At 42.6% G+C, this 10,000-nt stretch overlaps 1 protein-coding gene across 1 annotated transcript in view; it reads right to left on the bottom strand.

The window, feature by feature from the left end:
* Positions 1-9,985, bottom strand: part of LOC101848679 (low-density lipoprotein receptor-related protein 2) — a gene marked incomplete in the record, with an annotated part of 87,528 nt that extends 77,543 nt beyond the window's left edge. Inside the window, 8 exon segments of the mRNA XM_035971461.1 lie at positions 3,468-3,644; positions 4,280-4,475; positions 5,264-5,488; positions 6,187-6,321; positions 6,529-6,755; positions 8,038-8,250; positions 8,720-8,943; positions 9,834-9,985. Coding sequence (XP_035827354.1) covers positions 3,468-3,644; positions 4,280-4,475; positions 5,264-5,488; positions 6,187-6,321; positions 6,529-6,755; positions 8,038-8,250; positions 8,720-8,943; positions 9,834-9,950 — 1,514 coding nt within the window.
* Positions 9,986-10,000: the final 15 nt, after the last annotated feature.

Here is a 10,000-nt window from a genome sequence, read left to right on the forward strand (position 1 = left end):
AACACACACACACACACACACACACACACACACACACACACACACACACACACACACGGGCATGTGCACATTCACACAAAAGACAAACGCGCCCACAGGAAGACATACTACAGTATAGTGCATAAATCTCATCATAATGATGGGCGTGTTCATAAACCTCTCTATATCTCTTGTAGTTGCCTCAGCACGTAGAGACAATACAGCTTACACTTAGCATGACTGCTGTCTTGAGAAAATAATGCAGCATGTCTTACCTTTGTAGATGGCGATTCCAAATGGATGCACAACAGTATGGCCAGACAGCGTTTGTAGGTCATTCCCGTCTAGTTGAGAATGTTGGATTCTGAAAGGGGTGAACAAAAGTTTGGGTGAAAAAAATTCATGACTGAGAGGGTAAATTTCTTCTTGTTTTGTTTTGTTTTGTTTGTTGTTGTTTTTTTTGCTTGTTTGTTGTTGTTTGGTTGTTTGTTTGTTTGTTTTTTTGGGCGGGGGTTGGGGGTGGTTTATCTTTAATGATAGCTCTTGACACAGATTGCTTAGAAAACGAATCACTCATTCTCGTGTGAGGACACGGTTGTTGTGTGCGTTTTCAGAAATCAACGCTTTCGATTGGCAATATTTATTTTGTCATCTGGCTCATGATTAACATTACGCCTATAGAAAGGCTCAAATGTATAAGAAGAAAACATGTCGTCATAACCTTTTTGTACAAACCTCACGCTGTCAAAGGGAGTATAAATGACGCAAATACTAAGAATTGAGAGTCTGTTAAAGATAGCACGTTAATAGATTAGAACAAAATGATACCACAAACCTAGTTTTGACATGTACTACAACTCCCTAGCGAACCCTAAGGTTGTATCCGAGGTAAGTGAAAAGTTTGCTTACCGTCACTTTCAGGAGCCATCGTTGCTCATAGAGTGCAGATTTGGAAGTATTGCTTGTTTTCGTGTTGTTGTAAGTGGTTTTGGGCGGCGCAAGGGGGGAGTTGGGGGTGTTTGTTTGTTTGTTGTTGTTTTGCTTTTTTGGCTAACTAAAGGTATGTTTTCATTAGGTAGTAAGTCATCTTTCAGGGTACACAAACGCCAACATCGTATTGATAAAGCTTTCAGTGTGTGAGTGTGAGGCGATTCTAGTCGCGCACTATGAACTTCTGATAAGTAGACCGTTCTGGCGTGTGCTAGAGTCCAGCGTGTTAAAACAAAGCGCATGACAATAACAAAGGTTTGTATTTACGTATTTCCTTCGACATCACCGAATGCAACGATTGACTTGTCAGCCAGGGTAGCTAACTAAGCAATAAATTCAGCATGATTTTCTGGAAGGAAGCTACAAACCTGAGGTTACGTTCCTTGATTTACATCGATTTCGAGAGTTAGATTTGAAGGGTGACCTGTCATACAGATCAGGCTTGAAGGGAAAAAACAATGAAAATTTCATCCACTTATCTCATGATCTAAGCACCGTACAAAGGCAGGGGTTATCAAATTTCGATCCTCCTAAAGCTCTTACGTGCTTTACATACTGAAGACAGTTAAATCTTTTCCAAGCCATGTCCCCAGCCATAAGACAAACCAACAGTACCCGTATCATTGTTTCAAATCAGCAAATAACGTCTCAGCGCTGTCGTTGTAATAAAAATATTATCATTTTATTGCGAGCTCTGTGATTTACTACAATATAGTGGGGAAAAAAGTTTATTTAATTTTAACAGAAAATCGAAAAGTGTAAAAGTATACGATTGGTTCATTGTCTTTTCTATCAGGTTTCCAACCACTGTGAAACCCTGACTAAACGTGAGTTTGAACATGGTGCACTGGGGCCTCTTTCATTTGCTCATGCTAAAACGTACAAAATTACACTTGCCAGCTGCCTTAAGTAAACATGCACCACCACCCTCAGATCAAACAGATGGATAGTTTGGGTGTTTGACAAAAGACCTTTGATCAACATTGGATGCTTACGAACACCGACTTTTTACTAAACCTTGGTTCAGTTCACTTCCTCATTCTCGCGAATTAAGCGGTGCGTCCGTCTAGCTGATGCCTTCACCTTCTGTCGCTTTCCGGTGCGTCTATTGCCTAGATCTGTTCTGCTCCAAAATGACACCGACTGTTCTTGTCACCATCATCGTTAAATCTTAGTGTCAGATCTGAAGCAGATATTGTCAATCATGGTTCGACACTGATTTCTTTTCTCGCATGCTCTACAAAACGTACAGAATGTGGTTTTTCCTTGCCACTATCTGTTCAAGTTCTCTTAGTAATTTGTTCTTGGTCAACCACTGCCCAGTGGCGGTGGGTAGTGAAGGGCTCACGGGCTTCAGCCCCCTCTCCACCCCCACCCCACCCCCTAACTCTATCCCTAAGTTAATGAAAATAACGAAATAAGCAGTTGAAACCGCTACGACCGCACGCAATGAACGCAGAGTAATCAATTTGACGACTTGCTCGTTTATCCAATCACTGTCGTCACCGCTTACAACTATAGTAACATAACAGCCAATCAAATGTCTTTAGGGCTCAGAAAAGATAAGCCAGTTACCACGCTCCCTCCATAATGAAACCCCTCTTGTAAAAAGGTAAAAGACTATTTTTAAAAAGAACACTGTATTGAGGGCTCACGCTGTCCTAGCCCTGACAATGGGGTGAAAGTTTACAACACACGTTCCCCCCGTGACACAGTTATCTATGCGTCCATTGGACCTTTGTTGTGCGCTGTACTTTCCGCGACTACACGGCCTAATCCAGCTAATAGACGGTGTATGTTTGGAGTGTTTTGTGAGCATGTTTGTGTGTGTGCCGCTGAGATTTAACAGTTATTAAACATATCAAACCACTTTTGAGGCAACTTTTTCATTAGATGAAAATTAATTAGAGAAATGTGGTAGTGAAACGACTTCGTCCCCACCATCCAGAAGAATTTAAACATAGAGATGGAAGACAACGGTGACTCACCTCGTTTGAATGCTTCTCAAAATGCCGTGGCTCGCCGTGAGTATAGAAAAATTATCACCGTTTTGTTTTCATTGCTTGTTATTTGGTGGGAAAGAAGTGGAAGCAACCTAAGCCCCACCCAAATTTGGGTCCACCACCGCCACTGCCTCTGCCTCTTTCTCTTTTATTTTTTTCCAGCGAGAGCAGGAAGTCCGAGGACTTCCCGCCTATTCAAGTGTACTTGAGGGTACATTTATCATTGAGCGTCCCACGTGGTCTTCCTTCAGCCCTACCTCAAATTATCGTTCTTGCACTGACTTAATTCTACAGATTCGCTTTTATGCTTTTTTATGCGTTTTGTTGATCTGTTAGATTATTAAAACGTCATACATAATAACCCTCTCACTGCCTCACCTGAGACGGTAGACACTGTACAATATGAATTTAAAAGAGATCTGGTAGTGAAGGGGTTAATCGATGTTCTCGTTTGTGAGTAGTGGAGTCGTTACTGTTCCGTTCTGTTAGTTTTACCTGTCAAAATATGCGTCTGCCCAGTAAAGTCTTTCACTTTGGAAGTCGATGGTGAGTCCGTTAGGCCAGCCCAGCTGGTTCTGTCGGATGTGGGTAATATTGGTGCCGTCTGTGAAACAACGGGCGATGTAGGCGCTCTGGCGGGAATTTCTCAACCAATCCGAGTAAAACAGAAATCTGAAATGTCAGCAAGAAAAAATGTTTTTGTTTTTTTTACAACCATGTCTCCATGGGGATGTCCCATATGTCCTTTAAATCTCTAATTATATTCTTAGGCGAAGAGATGCTCGGAAGGTAGTAAAAGAAAACAAAATTCATAAACAAATTGAGTTGGAAAGGTACGTTTGCACACAGTTTTCACACCATTAACGTTTTATGCAAGTAAGTATCTTTTTAAGAAGCCACATCATTCTTCATTAACTATCTCCTTGCATTAAGTACACTGCACAATCCCCCCCTCCCCCCCGTCCCATTTCTTCTTCCTGTCAGACATCCACGCTGCTCTCCGTAACCATTTAAACTATCTCCGTGCTATAAATTTTTCAGACATGAATGAGAAATTATAGTGACAAATGCTGAAAAGGAACAGTTGAAAAACGGTGTGCTCTCTCTCTCTCTCTCTCTCTCTCTCTCTCTCTCTCTCTCTCTCTCTCTCTTTCTCTCTCGTTTTGTTTTATTTTGTTTTGCATTACTTTGCTTTGCTTTTTTAGCTTGTTTGTATTTGAGGGACGGTCATTAACCTTTTAAAAAGACAAAGAGTACAGGGAATAGGTTAAAACACGAATCAGCTTATGCTTTCAGATGTCCCATACCCTTTCAGAGGGTGCACGACGATCGACCTAGCATTCCCAAGGTTCTTGATGAGGTCCCTCCTTTCGTTCGGATGGTTGACACGGACCACAGACAGTGTACTCCGCCTAAAGTCTGTGAAGAACAGGTTCTTTGCCACCCAGTCGTAGGTGATACCTTCCACAGAACCGATGTCTGTTACCAGGTGTGGTTGGGGATCTGAGGACAAAAGCAACACTCGTTAGAATTTACAACAACAGAAAAGGAAGAAAAGGGGGGGGGGTCCTATCGCTTATAATTTAAATCTCATTGATCGATAAAAGACAACATAACAGCTTTCTCAGACATTGCATCAAGCAGAAGGGCAAAACCATCTAAAAATATATTATTTGATAGATGTGAATAGCAGGAACACCAACTTCACATAAAGAAATGAAACAAGAAAAGACAGGTTTATTTATATACTGTTTGAGACATACGTTTTACAAACATTATTTCAAACGTTTGTTAGTAAGAAGCTGAACTATCACGGTAAAGAATACAGTTTTAATCTGCGTTGGACTGGGGTGGTTGGGCCTTTTAGGTTCTTCTTCCAGGAACATAGCAAAATGAGCTCAGACACGACTGCTGTTCGGAAATCAGGTAAACGTTAAGTACAACGCCCCAATCTGAACTGTTTGACCTAGTGCACAACATGCGGGGTCTCCGTAGGGGGTCATAATGAAAGCCACAGTGAGATTGCAGTTGTGTCTCACATGAACAGAAAACAGCAGCCTGTGGCGGTTGTGTTGTGTGAAAACATGTGGAGTTATATATGTAGATACTGAAGGTTAAAACTTACTAGACTGGGTAATTTGCTGGTGCACTGATGTGGTTTGCCCCTTTTTTCCAATCCAACATCTATCGTCCTCGCCTCTCCTCCTCCTTTTCTTTGTTTGTTACCTATTAAGTGACCTATTCGAGTAACAAGTGCGTAAATCTAAGACTAAAACTAAAACATAACTCACCAGATTCCCCGATCTTTCCTCTGTAGATGACCCGGTTTCTGACGTCCGAGAAGAAGACAGTCTCGTTCTCGGCATCGAAGTCCAGGGCCACGTAGTTGACCCCTAAGCGACCCCAGCGCTGGCCAACGATTGGTGGGATGGCGTCGATAGGGTAATCGCCTGGCTCGTCTAGGGCAATACCTCGCACACAGCGAGGTGAGGCGAAAAGGATGAACTTCTCAATTTCTGAAAATGGGTAAAGATGACAGGTTTATTTGGCATGCGGTTAAAACACACAGCCAGTTATAAATCTTCAGCACCCATCCACAGCCTTTCTATCTTATACTGTGACTCGAAAGACTTATAAAAGAAAAAGAGAAAAAAAACACTAAAAAGCCTTAACCAGCCCCCCACCCCTTCCAATCTCCCTCCGAAGTCCAGCATCCACCCAAGTAAACGAAAGGGGGCTGCGTGTGTCTACTCTTGGACGTTGAACGTTGGGTACAAGAACAAGCGCAGTGCAACAGACGAGTGAGTACTTTTAGAGACTCGCTTAGACACGACGTATAGACGAACTCGGACGGAATTCTACAAGCTTGCACTGAATATATGTAGGGGCAGAGTGACGCCGCTGTCTCAAAATAAGCAGTGCGTAGACTAGGTTATTTTACAGCATTATTTGTAGTGATCGTATATATGCACGCAAAGGGCTGTCTTTACCCTACCAGAGCTCATGGGTAACGAGATGAGGGCTGAGATAGCTCATGTAATGGGGGCACACCAGCCATTTCGTTCATGTCGAGAAGGCCCCCCTGTGGAACACGTGCGACGTCACTGCCACGACCTCTAGTTTTATATTTATAACATCTTTGCTTACAATGTATGTTCAGTGTATCACAGCTCATCTGACTTCGATGAGTCACTGTCTTCTGTATGCCACTTACTAGTGCAGTTGGCCATGTCGTGGTTGAGGGTGTAGCCGGCACGGCACAGACACCGGTACCCCAGTCCGTTGTTGTCTGTGGTGTGGGACAGGGCGCAAATGTGGGCGCACGGATTCTGCGTGCAAGGGTTACCGCCTGGGGGAGGGGGGGAACAAATAGAAATCATAAGATTAAAAAGGAAACAATTGTAGATAAAGAAAAAATTAAGGTACATGACAACAAACGGGTATTTCTTTACGATATCTATATTTATAAAATCGGTCACATTCACAAATACAAATTCCCAGGCACACACACGCAAGCACACATAGGTACGCACTGAGAAACACGCAAAAGTCTTACCCCTGGACCTGAGAGTCTGTAGTGAGTCATGCACTGCGACAACAGCCGCGGGCACGCCCACGTCCATACGAAGGACCTGCTTCAGGGTGCGGGGAGCGAAGGCGCTGTCCGTCTTGTTCACCCGCAGGACGCCCAGTTTGGTGATGTCGGCAAAGAACAGCTGGTTCTCAAAGACCGTCACAGAGACGGGGGCTGGGATACGTAGACCGCCGGACACGATCGTTCTCCTGGGGGTTGCATAAATGAATAAATAAATAAACAAATCAATAAAATGTTGCTTTTTGTGCTGTACTTTTTATTCTGAAGAGAATCCACAACTTTTAGTCTTGTTAGAGAATACATTGAGATGGTGTATTAGTACCAGGGGTCCTGTTTACATGTGGCATTTATTTGACCACCTATGATATTCGTGGTCCCCTGCGTCCCTCGTGACTCACTGGAGCAGAGGAAGATAGGACTAACGCTAACATTACTTAAACGCAATCCCACATCATCACTCATCACCACCATTATATCTAAAATCATCGCCGCTTTCAGATCAATGACTTACATCTATAATCCTGGAATCTCTATCTGCTATTACAGTTAATTGTTATATTTAGTATGCACGTAATACACTATTGGACACTATCGCACTTTTTTCTACTAATCAGATGGCGTCAGCCTCATATAAATGGGCAAGGGGAAAAAAAGAAGAAAAAATAAATTCGTGGTCTCCTGGCCCCTAAATTGTCGTGTGTGAGTCACAGCTGTTGATAAAGCCCTCAAAAAGATGTAATCTTAGCTTTACAGATTGTGCCACAGGTAAATTTACTTACACAAAACATTTAACGAAAATTAAAAGTTCATATAAGAGATGCAATTAAATTGATATGTTCAGTGTAAGCTTTATGGTAATCATCTGAACCGAAAAAGCCTCATCCACTCCTCTTCAGCAGCTCTACGGACTGGTCAGTCCATTTTCCTCGTTAAGATTTCTGTCCCTTGTAAGATCTTCCGTGTTGTTGTTGTTTGGGCTCATATTGCTTTATTCACATTTGTAATGTTTCAGCCGATTGCCAAGTATCAACGCCCATCTAGTTACATTTGAGACAGTAGGGCAAAATACGTGTACTAGGTTATGACGTCTAACCCGTCTTACCTGGTTAAAGCCAATATCTTAAAATACCAGTCATTACGCCACAATTCCGTTACTGTGACGATTACTTCTTGCATGTGTGTGTATTTGTGTGTTTGTATGTGCGCGTGAGTATGTATGTGTGTGTGTGTGTGTGTGTGTGTGTGTGTGTGTGTGTGTGTGTGCGTCTGTCTGTCTGTCTGTCTGTCTGTATATGTGTGTGTCTGTGTGTGCCTGTGTGTGTCTGTGTGCGTGAAAGAAGAATGAGTCATAATTGTTTGAGAGGCTGATAATGCTTGGGTGTTTTCCTATCTGTATATCTAGGGGGGGGGGGGTCATAATTCTTTATTTAACACTGTACATCACGACATAAAACAATTCCTACGACCGACCTGTTCTGGCCGTTGTAGTCCACAGTGTCTAGGTGGTCAAGATGTGAGTCCACCCAGAAGATTCTCTGGTTGACCGTGTCCAGGGCAATGGCCTGAGGTTGCAGGATCTTGGTGAGTCCCATGTTCCAGCGGTGACTGCCGTCCATAAACACACGCTCGATACGAGGCTTCAGATAGGGTCCCTTGTGGCCGCGGTCAGCGAAAAACAGGTAGCTAGTAGCGAGAGCAGAAATGGAAATGGGATGATATTATGTTCAAGTGTTTTTTGCATTAATGTGTACACGTATTATTTGTATTCACATAGGTTAGATATGTTTAATCCGGCATTGTAGGCTGTGTTTTCCTCTTTCTGAAACACATAATTGTTTTTCGATCGTTTTGGTTTTTTTGTTTGGTAGTCTCTTTGTTAGCATCATGTTTACTTACTATATTGAAAGATACCACTCACTCAGACATCCTGCCCCACTACTACGAGTGTTGGTTACCCTAACAACTATGTCATTCTCATTTCTCCATTCCTGTCTTCTCCCAACAATTCATTTGTAATTCCAACCTGCCAAATCTAAGACAGCTTCTCAGAAAATGTACAAGTTATTAGTCATATCTACCCCTTTTTTGCCTCTAGTTTTCCCTTTGCAATGTTCAAACTAGTAGCGCGAAAATTGAAACTACGTTTTCTCACCCAACATTTGGGTCCACAGCAATAGCACTCGGGGCTTGTAGGTTGTCGGAAACAATGTTCTGTTGCAGGCGTCGTGTGAGAGAGAAGAGTTCGATTCTCGCGGTGTCGCGGTCAACCACGTAGAGGGCACGCCCTACCCAGTCCAAGGCAAGATCCACCGGGATGGCCAGGCCATGTATTGGGATCAGAGAGGAGGGGCCGCCTGCCACAGGACAACTGTACACCTGAGGGAAGAAGAACAAAGGGGCGAGGGTCTTTTAGTTTTACGACTCCTGAAATACAATGAGGTCGTATAACCGTCAAAGGTTAGAGGTATTACAAGAGAGTAACAAACGCAAAAAAGAGGAGAGATAAGGACGATAAGAAAGAAAGAACAAACCACATCAGAGCACATAAAAACCAGCAACAGGTTGGGTCTGACACCACAGATGTAAGAGGTTGTATAGGGAGACAGTCAGGATGCGAATAGAGTTTTGGCTAAGAAAATGTAAGTAGAAATTCTCAAAATCACAACAAAAAATAAATAGTAAAGCATTATACTTGTAATGTGTAACACTACTGATCCCCAAAATATTTTGTAACAGTATGAATGGTACTTTCGCTGCCAGTTTTGTTGACACCGATGTCTTAAAAATGAAAAAAGTAACAAATGAACACCAATACGAACTTTGACAAATTTCAGTATTTCATATAAATTAAATGTGAGACTTAACATAATGGAGACTGTCAATAAGATGGGTCCAACGAGCATTAAATAGGTACTCAATGAGAGAAAAAAAGAAATTTCTTGTTGGAAATGTTTATATTACTTAGACAAGTTCCAATCCTAAAGGGGATAATCATCTAGCAATCCACTGGCCCAAAATATTTTTCCCTACCGGATCCCAAAGCAATGAAATGAAGGCAACCCTAATCTTAACCCTAACCCTTATCCCAACCCTAACGCAAAACTTAACCCTGACCTTAACCTTCACCAATTCCATAACCCTAACCCTATCCCTAACCCTAACACTCACCCTAACCCTGGCCAATTTCAGAACTCTAACCCTAACCCTAATCTTAATCCCATAACCCTATCCAAGTCCCTTCTATCCTACTCCAAGGGATAATCCACCTGATTATCTGTGTTGTTGATATAGTAGACAGTCTGCGAGGCCACATCAACTTCCACATCTACCGCGTCCACCAACTTGATGTCTTTGATGTCACTGCCGTCACGTGACATACTCATGATCTTGGTGGCGCTTGACACAACTAGCCGTACAGAACCACCTGATGGTG

The sequence above is a fragment of the Aplysia californica genome, unplaced genomic scaffold (genome assembly GCF_000002075.1).
Source record: "Aplysia californica isolate F4 #8 unplaced genomic scaffold, AplCal3.0 scaffold00440, whole genome shotgun sequence".
Taxonomy (NCBI): Eukaryota; Metazoa; Mollusca; class Gastropoda; order Aplysiida; family Aplysiidae; genus Aplysia; species Aplysia californica.